Source organism: Sinocyclocheilus grahami, unplaced genomic scaffold (genome assembly GCF_001515645.1).
Source record: "Sinocyclocheilus grahami isolate Dianchi unplaced genomic scaffold, SAMN03320097.WGS_v1.1 scaffold271.1, whole genome shotgun sequence".
Taxonomy (NCBI): Eukaryota; Metazoa; Chordata; class Actinopteri; order Cypriniformes; family Cyprinidae; genus Sinocyclocheilus; species Sinocyclocheilus grahami.
This window is the reverse complement of record NW_015505450.1, coordinates 478,758-492,963: the sequence shown is the minus strand read 5'-3', so window position 1 is coordinate 492,963 and position 14,206 is coordinate 478,758. Positions and strand designations below refer to the sequence as shown.

Genomic DNA, 14,206 nt, shown 5'->3' with positions numbered 1-14,206 from the left:
AAAGAAGGTTCTTCAGATTATAAAAAGGTAAGAAAGAGATGGTTCTTTAAAGAACCTTTCACTGAATGCTTCTTTGTGGAACCAAAAATGGTTCTTCTATGGCATCGCTTGAAGAACCTTCTGAAGCACCTTTATTTTTAAAAGTGTAATCACAGAAATACATTACAGTTTAACAGAGATTTCACAATATCACTGTTTTTACTGTATTTTAGATCAAATGAATGCAGCTTTGATGAGAAGAAGAGACTTCTTTCAACAAAATAAATAAATAATTTATAATTTCATTTCATTTAAAACATTTGACCACCAGTTTATAGATGTCTTCGAAAAAATACTCAGATTGCTATTTCATCAGATGATACAAATATACTCTTTTTTATTTCACCTACTAAAAATTCAGTAACATTACCTGAGCTTTCAGTAATATTTACATACAATTTACTTGATAAATAATTCATTAAATTATAAAGAATATGGGATAATTGATAAAGATTGTAAAAGAGTGTCTAGTTTTTAAAATTATTTTAAGCAGGTCCAATCAACAAAAAACTGTTTCTTTAATAAATGTTCCATTTAATATGTGTAGGTTGACGTGAACGACTGTAGATTCTGATTTAGGACAGATCCATGCAAAATAATTCCTTGAAACATAAAGGTATTGACTGATTGATTGATTGATTGATTGATTGATTGATTGATTGATTGATTGAGTGCTGTAGCTTATTTTGTTCTGGTGTTATACTGAACCTCCTGAAGCCGGAGCTGCAGCTGCATGTGTTTTTCTGTGGGCTCTGAATAACTTCATCCAGCGTCTCTCTGCAGGACAGATACTGATGAGACGCTCGTGAATCACACAGACTATCAGTCTAAAGCTAGAGCACCACAAAGAGCCTGTTTTAACAATCCTGACATCATTCAGCACTGCGCTAATGGACAGATTGTATAAGGACAGACACATTTTAAGACTGGACGGCGTCCAGGACTCAAGCAACCAGGTAATTCACCTCAAGATTGGCGAGACACAGTCCGAGTGACAAGACACATCAAAGCGAGTCGGACGTGACCTGAGATACTCTGTCTCAATGTCAGGCTTTATTACATCTCCTAATGAGATCGATGAGTTCAAAACCAAGTCAAGAGCAAGACTCACATGAAATGTGCAGCACACATTAATGTCTCTGCTGTATTTTATGCCTGTATGCACCGACAAAATTATTATTTTCTTTTGTCTTATGAGCCTCATAAAGCTCCATCAGAAAGACTCATCCACACCAAAAAGCTCAGTGGCAAAGCCTGTTTTAGTCGTAAAAGATGTCAAAGTCTAGTGAAAGATTTCTGTTGATTGTGTTTGCATGCAGATTGATAAAAATAACGTCTTACATATATAACTGATGTTGCTTTCTGTGCTTTGATTGGAGCAATGTAGCCAATCACAGACATGTCTGTTGATTTCTTGAACGCAGTGGCCAATCAGAGGCGCTTAAGTTGGTCAGAATTCAGAGTTTTTGTTCAGTTCAGTTCTGTAATCATTTCATAACAAAGTGCAGATGCGATGTAAATAAGTGCTTCATTGATTATAACAGAACTTTGTGATATTGCAATGAACTAAGATGAGTGATGGTTTTTTAATGATTATGAAGGGAGAGCGCTTTAGCCTATAATCCGTTCAGAATTTGTATGCGACTTTAGTTTTTTGGTCACATATACGCTGCAAAGTTTCTTTCAAATCTGCATATTTATGCTAGAAAACATATTAATAACATATTAAACATATGAATCTGCTCGAAATAAGGTCAAATCCAAAGTTCATGTAGGGTTCGACTGACTCAAACTCTCTGAGGAGAAACTGTTCTGTAAATCTATCTCCTCTTTCAATTATTTACTTCATTTTTCCACTTCTAGGACCATTAACAACCCAGATTTGGATTAAAATATTGTGCTGTAATCTCATGTGAATGTTGACGATATGTGATTAAATCACAATTGTATCATTCAGTCTTATATAACATTTAGTGTTTATTGTGCTGTAATATCTAACAGACTTGAGGTGGGAGCTTCAGAGAGAACATTTGAACATTTAAAGGACATGGTTTATATTTTGATAAGTCCTTTACAAACGCTGCAGGTGATTATTGATGGTCTCTGTTTAACGTGGCTCACTCAAGGGCATGCATTCCTCGTGTCAATGGTTTAGTGATTTACTCTTGAACTCACTTCCAGATCATGATGCAGTTTTTTCTGCTGTTTTGAAGGCTTCTGTTCTGTCCTTGACCCTGGTGCCGGTCCTGTAAAACTGCACTCACACCACTAACTGCCTCTTATAGTGATTCTGTCACCATTTCCACAGAGATAAATGCTCTTCATGAATGCAGCGCACTTGTAAAAATGTTACTGGTTGTATTATAATTTCTAATAGCCTGGTGTGACGCTCCTGTTCAGCGCGCTGGAGTCAGTATGAGCGTTAAACACTGCTGCATTTGCCTTCAGAACGAACCGCTGTAAAATACTTTGTGAAGTCTTACAGAACATCCTTGAAGACGGAAGATTTTGTCATTATGGGACATTTCCAGCTATGATTTGGTATTGATTGATTGATTGATTGATTGATTGATTGATTGATTGATTGATTGATTGATTGATTGATTGATTGATTGATTGATTGATTGATTGATTGATTGATTGATTGATTGATTGATTGATTGATTGATTGATTGATTGATTGATTGATTGATTGATTGATTGATTGATTGATTGATTGATTGATTGATTGATTGATTGATTGATTGATTGATTGATTGATTGATTGATTGATTGATTGATTGAGTGCTGTAGCTTATTTTGTTCTGGTGTTATACTGAACCTCCTGAAGCCGGAGCTGCAGCTGCATGTGTTTTTCTGTGGGCTCTGAATAACTTCATCCAGCGTCTCTCTGCAGGACAGATACTGATGAGACGCTCGTGAATCACACAGACTATCAGTCTAAAGCTAGAGCACCACAAAGAGCCTGTTTTAACAATCCTGACATCATTCAGCACTGCGCTAATGGACAGATTGTATAAGGACAGACACATTTTAAGACTGGACGGCGTCCAGGACTCAAGCAACCAGGTAATTCACCTCAAGATTGGCGAGACACAGTCCGAGTGACAAGACACATCAAAGCGAGTCGGACGTGACCTGAGATACTCTGTCTCAATGTCAGGCTTTATTACATCTCCTAATGAGATCGATGAGTTCAAAACCAAGTCAAGAGCAAGACTCACATGAAATGTGCAGCACACATTAATGTCTCTGCTGTATTTTATGCCTGTATGCACCGACAAAATGATTATTTTCTTTTGTCTTATGAGCCTCATAAAGCTCCATCAGAAAGACTCATCCACACCAAAAAGCTCAGTGGTAAAGCTTGTTTTAGTCGTAAAAGATGTCAAAGTCTAGTGAAAGATTTCTGTTGATTGTGTTTGCATGCAGATTGATAAATATAACGTCTTACATATATAACTGATGTTGCTTTCTGTGCTTTGATTGGAGCAATGTAGCCAATCACAGACATGTCTGTTGATTTCTTGAACGCAGTGGCCAATCAGAGGCGCTTAAGTTGGTCAGAATTCAGAGTTTTTGTTCAGTTCAGTTCTGTAATCATTTCATAACAAAGTGCAGATGCGATGTAAATAAGTGCTTCATTGATTATAACAGAACTTTGTGATATTGCAATGAACTAAGATGAGTGATGGTTTTTTAATGATTATGAAGGGAGAGCGCTTTAGCCTATAATCCGTTCAGAATTTGTATGCGACTTTAGTTTTTTGGTCACATATACGCTGCAAAGTTTCTTTCAAATCTGCATATTTATGCTAGAAAACATATTAATAACATATTAAACATATGAATCTGCTCGAAATAAGGTCAAATCCAAAGTTCATGTAGGGTTCGACTGACTCAAACTCTCTGAGGAGAAACTGTTCTGTAAATCTATCTCCTCTTTCAATTATTTACTTCATTTTTCCACTTCTAGGACCATTAACAACCCAGATTTGGATTAAAATATTGTGCTGTAATCTCATGTGAATGTTGACGATATGTGATTAAATCACAATTGTATCATTCAGTCTTATATAACATTTAGTGTTTATTGTGCTGTAATATCTAACAGACTTGAGGTGGGAGCTTCAGAGAGAACATTTGAACATTTAAAGGACATGGTTTATATTTTGATAAGTCCTTTACAAACGCTGCAGGTGATTATTGATGGTCTCTGTTTAACGTGGCTCACTCAAGGGCATGCATTCCTCGTGTCAATGGTTTAGTGATTTACTCTTGAACTCACTTCCAGATCATGATGCAGTTTTTTCTGCTGTTTTGAAGGCTTCTGTTCTGTCCTTGACCCTGGTGCCGGTCCTGTAAAACTGCACTCACACCACTAACTGCCTCTTATAGTGATTCTGTCACCATTTCCACAGAGATAAATGCTCTTCATGAATGCAGCGCACTTGTAAAAATGTTACTGGTTGTATTATAATTTCTAATAGCCTGGTGTGACGCTCCTGTTCAGCGCGCTGGAGTCAGTATGAGCGTTAAACACTGCTGCATTTGCCTTCAGAACGAACCGCTGTAAAATACTTTGTGAAGTCTTACAGAACATCCTTGAAGACGGAAGATTTTGTCATTATGGGACATTTCCAGCTATGATTTGGTCTATAAACACTTGATTTAGAACAAAAAGGAACTCGAAACAGAAGCAGATTCTTATTTAATCTTAAAGGAATTGCTCACTCGGAAATAATCTTTGGCATCGTTTCCTCACTCTTATATCACTCCAAACCTGCACGACTTTCTTTCTTCTATGAACTACAAATGAAGATATTTGGAGAATGTGCTTTTTGTCCATATTATGAAAATCAGTGGAAATTCAGTGTTATTTGAAGCCCATTATTCTTCAAACAGCGTCTGCATGCACACACGCTCACACGTCTAAATGCATTTTACGTTTGTATTTCAGAGAGATTGATTGACTCAGTACGATGAATGATGTCAAATAGAAACCAGTTTACAGGCCTGTTAATGTTAGACAGACTCTCGTGAATGATCTGTATGAATCAGGACTGTGCCTGCAATCCTCCAAAACCTGCGTCTGCTAAATGCTGACTTTCAAATGTCACAAACACATGAATACAATATTAAAATTAAGGAAAATGTGTAAAATAATGATTTAAATATGTAAGATTTATTTTAAAATGATTAAATAACATGTATACATTTTAAATAAAATATTATATATTTTTTAAATGCAAAACAATTCAAAATTAATTAATTTAAAGTAATAAATGAAAGATAAAATGTGCCGTTTTAGTATGCAATGATAGCAAATATTAAAATAATAATGCACTAACAATTAAAATGATCAATAGAGAATATGCAGTCTTATATTTTAATTGTTTCAAATAAAACATGTTGTGAAATTCATTGTATTTCTTGACAGGCAGGCAGTTCAAGTAAATGAATACGTCATAGGGCGTTGGTTGAAGTGTCTCTGCTCTTCATGAGCGCTGCTTTTCGGCCCATCAGTGTGATTCAGCAGGAATCTTTAAAACCCGTTAAAGGCCTAATGGATCCATCCATCTCAGATGCAGAAGAGAGCTTTAATCATGATCAGACAGGTGAGAAGAGAGAGCAAATTAACACAATAATAGAGCAGAGAGTGCTGGACATTAAGAAATATGAAGTGCACATCAGTGTTTTCACTTTGAGAGAGAGTTATTAAGAGACTAAGCTCATTTAATTTAGTGGTTTGGAACGGAGACGTCTTAAAGATGTTTCAGTTCTCTAGACTCATATATACAACAGCATGAATTCGGACCTTCACTAGATGAATCACTCCGGTTATGCAGAACTTTTATATGGTATGTAAAATAAACACAAAGTAAATGAATACGTCATAGGGCGTTGGATGAAGTGTCTCTGCTCTTCATGAGCGCTGCTTTTCGGCCCATCAGTGTGATTCAGCAGGAATCTTTAAAACCCGTTAAAGGCCTAATGGATCCATCCATCTCAGATGCAGAAGAGAGCTTTAATCATGATCAGACAGGTGAGAAGAGAGAGCAAATTAACACAATAATAGAGCAGAGAGTGCTGGACATTAAGAAATATGAAGTGCACATCAGTGTTTTCACTTTGAGAGAGAGTTATTAAGAGACTAAGCTCATTTAATTTAGTGGTTTGGAACGGAGACGTCTTAAAGATGTTTCAGTTCTCTAGACTCATATATACAACAGCATGAATTCGGACCTTCACCAGATGAATCACTCCGGTTATGCAGAACTTTTATATGGTATGTAAAATAAACATGCATGCAAAAAATGTTACCTATATGCACTTTCTAGGGTTAAATAAGGTACATGGGTCTTTGCACTTTTTTTTCAGACAGTGTTGGGTTGTAATTTCAGGAATCATTTCTATCACTGTCAACACCAGACTTCATTTACTTCTTCAATATTTACACAATGACACAGAAATAAACAGGATGCATAACACGATGGAAACAAAGAGTCAAAGTTAGTCATTGCTCAAATGTTCATATCATTTCCAATGCTGCTGTACGATATTGATTTCTGCGATTTATCAAACATAATGCAATGCTTTAGAGTGAGATTAACCAAATAAAACCACAAAACATTATTCATCGAATTCATTTCTTTTATGTGAAATTAAGGACACAAATTCATTTACAATTTAAACAATAAATTCATAATTTAATTTGAATCATTTTGATTAGAGAAGGGGGAAAATTAAGACATTTGCACTAAAACAAAGTTGACGCTGAGACAATTTTCACTCAGAAATTGATAGTAAGTTTCACAAATGATTACAAAGAAACATTGAGTTAAATGTGACATTTTAGAGTAGAAAGACTGAAACAGTATTTTCTTGTAAAACCTACTCCAATTATCAAAAAATTATTGAATGTTTCTTAATAAACTAGTCATTATTTCACATTAGACATGGACAAATTATTTAATTTAGATTTTTTTAACCCACTCAAACCAGCATAGTGAAATTATTTAAAATTCAACCCTTAATTGTGATAAAAGTAAAACCAACCAATATGATTTCCATCTTTAAAAATTTTTAAATGTAATAATCCAGCTATAAATCTAAGCCGCAAATGGAAGCCGATCGAATATATTGAGGGCAGTTTGGGACTGAGAAGGAGCCTGCGCTCGTCTGTGCTCATAAATGAAAGAAATCATTAACATGCTTACAATTCAGCAATACATCTCTATTTTAACGTCATAAACACAGTGCAATCCTCACTGCAGACACGTGTTCATCCCCATCACATGCTGTACGTGTGGATTTTCCTGCTCAGGCTTTAATCAATATCTCTGTATATGCTGCTGTCTCTGCTATAGGAGCCAAGCACTCGAGGTAATGAACTGCCCGTTTGATATATAAATCGTTCTGAACGTCCACGCAGCCACAGCTCTGCTACAGCAGCAGATCTATGATTAGTCATTTCTCTTCCATGCACATGGACAACTTTTGTCTGTTCTTACATAAACTCATTTTATGAGGTCTTTATGGCTTTTAGTCCACGTCTGTTAACATTCAGGTCATGCATATGCTCCTAAAAGTTGACTAAATTAAGCAAATATTACAAACATGAAGTAAAATCATAGCAGCAGATGACAAATAAACACCAAAAATATTGATGATTTTTGTCCAATCAAATTCCTTCAGCAGAGCGGCTGAGAGATGAATCAGCTCGGGTGAGATTGACTGAGAGAACATCAGCAGATTCAATCTCTCTGCTCCACAAACACACACAGAGCAGACCTTGAGAGAGTTTAGCCTGAACTCTGAGCCTGTGAATGATCTGCAGCAGCAGGATCACGTGAAGGGCTCGGGTTCGAGAGAGGAGAGAAAATCACACTGATGAGAGTGATAATGTTCATTTCGGGATCTGAACACAGAAAGAGAAGAATTCTTCCAGATATGTATTGCACAATAGCGTTCAATGCATTTATCCTTCTTTCTGGTCTACCACACCATCCAGACAACCCCACACATATTTATAAACTACTTCATGCATTATCATTTGCATCGTGGACATGTTTTCTTCTATACAGTTTTATCTTATTACAAGTTGCTTTGCCACTAAAATTTGAGTAATTTTGTGCACCGTGGGACTTACTTTTATTCTAAAACTGCCACAAGTCCAGTTTAGTTGTGTTTGGCTCCTGACTGATGGAGAGAGGAAAGAGAGGGATGTAAAAGACAGGCGTGACGGATGGAGGTCAGACAGCCTGTGTGTTCATTACAGTATCTGTTTTCACCCTTTACATGTTTTGCAGCTTGTTTTTCATAACTGTGTTACTGTTCAGATTGTGGTCAACACGAGGCTGTTTAATGAGGTGTTCTATTGACAGCGTGGCATTTATAGAGCAACTGGGGCATGTTGTCACAGGGGGTCACGTGTTCAATTAACTTTTTTCCCCTCCCCACTGGTCAATAACGCTAAAACAGACATTTGCTTTTTGTTTGCCGAGACCTTGCCTGCACAAACCTGACTTTCAAAACTCAGCCTAAACATTGTGACAACTAGCCCCGGTCTGCTGTGAGAGGCAGGGAGGCGCAGAGGAGCGCGTCTGTGTGTGTGTGTGTGTGTCGGCGGTACGGGAGCGAGTCCTGGATGATCCGCGCTGCTCGTGCTGTGGCTGCAGGTGCGAGCGCTTCATCCTCCTCATCATCCTCCTCATCCTCAGTGCGCTTCTGCTCTGTATCGTGATCTATGAGGCGGAATGGGACTGAAGATCACCACGACGCGCGCGCTCACCGTGCTCCTGTGCGCATTCTCTCTCATCCGAAGTAAGTAAAGAGCTCAGTCTGCCGGCAGTGCTGTAGTTTTGATGCCACTCTTCAGTCGCAGAAGTTAAACCCTGTTGCTTTTGCTTTAGAAATGTCTTCCGGCGCTTTCCTGATTTATTGCTGTTGTAAAATTGTGAGAAAACGTGATTGTCGTTGCTTTCCAAGGATGCCAGGACCATGCAAATACATGTTCGGATTTAACTGCTTAAAGACACTACATTCTCAGTAAGACATCTTCTTACACAGCTATTTAAAGGCACACTACGTTTATTTATTGCTAAATAAAAACGAAATTGGTGGCACTTTTGAGAAGCTTCGTTAAAGTGATGTGTATTTGCATGAGATGAAGGCACCAGTTATATGAGATTTTAATCATGAGCCGCCATGATGAGATCACGTGACCAGCTCTGTCACAGTTTAATATTAATATTCATAACAATCATAATGACATATTTACTGGATTTACCACATTCAGCAAGTGCACAAGACACTTTACAAAGCATAAATAAAACACCAAACAATATAAGTGCTACAGACTCAACCCAGCTGACAGAAACGTTTCACCAACGTCCCAGTGACAGCTTTTGTACCTTTTTTTCTGAGAGTGTAATTGCTACAGTGGCGGATAGTATTAGACCACTGCATCCACAAGATGAATTATTAGGTCTATTTTACATTTATTTGAGGATTTTTTGTCTTTATTCAGAGTGCAGACAGGATATTTTATTTATGTTTATTTATCACGTATTCATTATTAATATCATTTATTTAATATATATATTGTCCATTCATGTTGAATTATCCCTCTCACTATTCCTGGATGGATCATGTTTGACGAAATAAACATCCTCATACTCAAATAGAGTTTTGTTTGATTTTGATATTGATCCACATGATCAGAGGAGCAGGAATATCCACCATACCACAGCTGTAATAATGCAGACGTCTGGGGTTTTATGGACTTTGTTAGTTACAAAAATGTATTTCAGGAACCTCCTTGGCGTTACATGTGATGAAGACTGTTTCATGCTCTTCTAGTGACGTTAATAATTATCTGGTCTTAAATAACGTTCTCTAAACGTTATACAGTTGTGGTCAAAACATACAAAAATCTGAATTATTTTACCAAAAAAAGAGGGATCGTACAAATGCATGTTATTTTTTTTTACCAGACGCTGCAGGAGATAGAGACCAGAAACTGACCTCCTGTAAGAAATGAGCCAGCAGTGTTCACTCAGCTCAACTCCAAACAGCATTATTTTCTTTAACTGTGTGTGTGTGTGTGTATATATACAATTATTAATTATAAATAAATAAATAAAAAACTAAAACAGAAATAAAAATAAATGAAACCTAAATAGTAATATTTAAAATAAACAAAAAAGCATATGACAAAAGCACATCATAAAATTAGTAAAAAATAAATAAATGAAGTATAAAAACAAAAGCTAATTCAATATTAATAAAAACTATAATAGGATATAAAAAATATTAAAATAACACTGACCCTAAATCAAAAATAAACAATTGGGGATGCACTGTTTTCGAAGCACTAAAATTAATAAATGTAAAAACAAAACAAAAATAAAAACTATAACTGAGCTCAAACTTAAAACGAAATAAAATAAATTCAACCTAAAAAGTAATATTTAAAATAAACAGAAATCTATAAAAATGACAAAAGCACATAATTAAACTAATAAAAGTGTAACTAAAATGAAAACTCTAAATCAAAATATTACTAGAAACTATAATAGTATAAGTAATATTAAAATAACACTGACCCCAATTCCAAAATAGCCAATAAATCTGGTTTAGGTTTACATGACTATTCTGCAGAATTATCCTTTCATTCAACTATTAACTATTGGGGGTGCAATGTTTTTTTGTTGTTGTTATATTTATGTTAAATAAATATATATATAGTTACTTATTTGTGTCCCTGCAGCACAAACGCAGTGTTAAGTCGCTGGGGGATATTTGTAGCAATAGCCAACAATACATTGTATGGGTCACAATTATACATTTCTCTTTTATGCCAAAAATCATTAGGATATTAAGTAAAGATCATGTTCCATGAAGATAGTTTGTACATATCCTTCCGTAAATATATCAAAACTTAATGTTTGATTAGTAATATGCATTGCTAAGAACTTCATTTGAACAACTTTAAAGATGATATTCTCAATATTTAGATTTTTTTTGCACCCTCAGATTCCAGATTTTCAAATATTGTTCTATCCTAACAAACCATACATCAATGGAAAGATGATTTATTCAGCTTTCAGATGATGCATAATCTCAGCATGATCTCAATTTCACAAAATTGACCCTTATGACTGGTTTTGTGCTCCAGGGTCACATTTGTTAAATATACTGTGTATTTGTTAGCTTAAAATGCCCTTGTAGTAGTCACATATCTGATATTCTTCTGTTCGCTCCACAGTGCGGATGGGACGTATGAGGTGACGGTCTTCACCAACGCCATCGTCCTGTTCAACGGCAGCATCGCCTGGCTCCCTCCCGCTATTTACAAGAGCGCCTGCAAGATCGAGGTCAAGCACTTCCCCTTCGACCTGCAGAACTGCACACTCAAGTTCCGCTCCTGGACCTACGATCACACCGAGATCGACCTGCTGCTGAAGTCCGAGGTGGCCAGCATGGACGACTTCACCCCCAGCGGCGAGTGGGACATCCTGGCTCTGCCGGGCCGGAGGACGGTCAGCGCTCTGGACCCCACCTACGTGGATCTGACCTACGACTTCATCATCAAGCGCAAGCCGCTCTTCTACACCATCAACCTGATCATCCCCTGCGTGCTCATCACCTCGCTGGCCATCCTGGTCTTCTACCTGCCTTCGGACTGCGGCGAGAAGATGACGCTGTGCATCTCCGTCCTTCTGGCGCTGACTGTCTTCCTGCTGCTGATCTCTAAGATCGTGCCGCCCACGTCGCTGGACGTTCCCTTGATAGGGAAGTACCTGATGTTCACTATGGTGCTGGTGACCTTCTCCATCATCACCAGTGTGTGTGTGCTGAACGTGCACCATCGCTCTCCCAGCACACACAGCATGCCGGTCTGGGTCAAGCTGGTGTTCCTGGTCAGACTTCCAGCGTTGCTGTTCATGCAGAGACCGCAGGGAAACTCGGCCTGTCAGTGTCTGCGGCAGAAGCGCCGTCTGCAGGACCCCGGATCATCTCTGCTGGGCCTCGGTGCTCCTCACAGATCTGGCATGTCTTCATCCGCCTCCGCGCTGCTGGCCTCAGCTTCAGCTCTCTCGTCCCCGGGACACTTTAACAACAGAGGACCTCAGATTCAGTTCGGCTCCCGCAAACACGACTCCTCACAGGACCTGAGAGAGAGCAGGGCAGCTCCGGACTGGGGATCTGAGATCCAGGAGGCTGTGGACGGCGTTTGCTATGTAGCTGATCACATGATGGGAAACGACGACGATCAAAGTGTGAGTGACTGCTTCCCAGACACACCTTTCAAAGTCTCTTCTGCTCACCGAGGCTGCATTTATTTAATCAAAAATACAGTAAAAATGTGAAATATTATTATAATTTAAGCTAGCTGTGTTCTATGTGAATCTCTGTTAAACTGTAATGTATTTCTGTGATGCGCAGCTGTATTTTCAGCATCATTCCTCCAGTCTTCAGTGTCACATGATCTTCAGAAATCAGTATAATATGCTGCTCTGCTGCTCCAGAAACATTTCTGATTATTATCAATGTTGAAAACAGTCGTGCTGCACAATATTTTTGTGGAAACTGTGATGCATTTTATTTTTCAGGATTCACAGATGAACAAAGTTCAAAAGAACAGCATTTATTTGAAATAGAACTCTTTTGTAACATTATAAACTACTTTACTGTCACTTTTGATCAATTTAATGTGTCAGTACTGACAAGTTTTAATTTGTTACTTACCCAAACTTTTGAATGGTAGTGTGTTACAATTTCCACAAAAATATGAAACTGTGTTCAACATTGATAATAATCAGAAATGTTTCTCGAGCAGCAGATCAGCATATTATACTGATTTCTGAAGATCATGTGACACTGAAGACTGGAGGAATGATGCTGAAAATACAGCTGCGCATCACAGAAATACATTACAGTTAAAAAAAAAAGTATTATTTAATGGCAACGTATTTCTGACTCCAAACAGCTCATATTATCTGTAATGTCATATCATCCTAAGAACTCGTCAGTGAGATTCAAGGCTTGTAGAGTTTTATGGTTTCACTTGTAAATCACAGGCCATAATTGCCCTTATCGATCTAAAACATTAAATATTTGCGAACGGTTCAATTTGTCAGACAGATTTAAACCAAGAAGTTGAGTTTGAGGAAACACCAGTCTAACATCTCACTCATCCTCACGTTTCTCTAAATATTTAGTCAGATATTACCTGCACATTATGGGTTTAAATCAGATTGAATTATACAGTATAAGCTGAAAGTCATTTAAATTGAAAAAGAACATTTATTCAGCAGACACACAAACAGAGGTGGGATACAGCAGAGGTTACGCTCAGTCAGAGCCCATTGTAAGAGCATCGATCGTGTGCTTAAATCACTCTGAAGGAGAGAGAGAGACTGAATAAGAGTGAGCTTCAGAAAGTGCCGAGGACAGCAGTCTGAGAGATGGAGCGGCTGCGCTGCTCAAAAGCGGTGGCTCAGCACTGTGTTCCGACTCCATTTGTTTCCTTGTCCCTTATTAGTGCACTAATGCGTCGATAGGGTTATTAACGAGCCGGTCTCTGTGCCTCCGCAGGTCATCGAGGACTGGAAGTATGTGGCCATGGTGGTGGACCGCCTGTTTCTGTGGATCTTTGTGATCGTGTGTGTGGTGGGAACGCTGGGTCTGTTCCTCCAGCCGCTCTTCCAGAGCCACACCGCCGGCATCCAGCAGCCCAGCGCAGAGCCATCCAGACGGGACGGGATGTGAGGCCCGACCGGGTCGCCTGGAGCCGGAGATCTGAATGAACTGCTGCTTTATATAATCTAACTCGAACACATGAAGCTCTGATTGATGATCTGAGCATGAAACACGAATAGTGTCACAGTCATTGTGCCATTATTGTATTATGATGTCACTGTAGAGCATTTTCCTCACATCAGCAATCATTTGACCCACAAAGTGCTTGAAGCTCAAGCGGAGCCAAACGGAACTGCAGAGTGTATGATTGTTTTCAAACAGGATGCCATTGGTCTGAATCAACAGTTAACCCCGCCCACCAACTCTTGTTATTGGTTGAGCCATTGTCAGTAACTTTGTTTTCCACTTTTCAGGGAAATAAACCTATAAATGGCTTATTTAGTCTCTGCACATTAAA

General features: G+C 38.1%; 1 protein-coding gene across 1 annotated transcript; it reads left to right on the top strand.

Moving 5' to 3' along the window:
* Window positions 1-8,798: 8,798 nt before the first annotated feature.
* LOC107599776 (neuronal acetylcholine receptor subunit beta-4-like) lies at window positions 8,799-14,206 on the top strand. Its single transcript, XM_016291468.1, has 3 exons — window positions 8,799-8,842; window positions 11,312-12,326; window positions 13,645-14,206. Exons 1-3 carry the CDS (start codon window positions 8,799-8,801, stop codon window positions 13,816-13,818), a joined length of 1,233 nt encoding a protein of 410 aa, XP_016146954.1. The 3' UTR covers window positions 13,819-14,206.

Coding starts and splice junctions, on each gene's coding strand:
- LOC107599776 (XM_016291468.1), top strand. CDS start 8,799: ATGGGACTGAAGATCACCACGACGCGCGCGCTCACCGTGCTCCT. Junction 8,843..11,311: donor CGCGCGCTCACCGTGCTCCT/GTGCGCATTCTC, acceptor TTCGCTCCACAG/TGCGGATGGGACGTATGAGG. Junction 12,327..13,644: donor GAAACGACGACGATCAAAGT/GTGAGTGACTGC, acceptor GTGCCTCCGCAG/GTCATCGAGGACTGGAAGTA.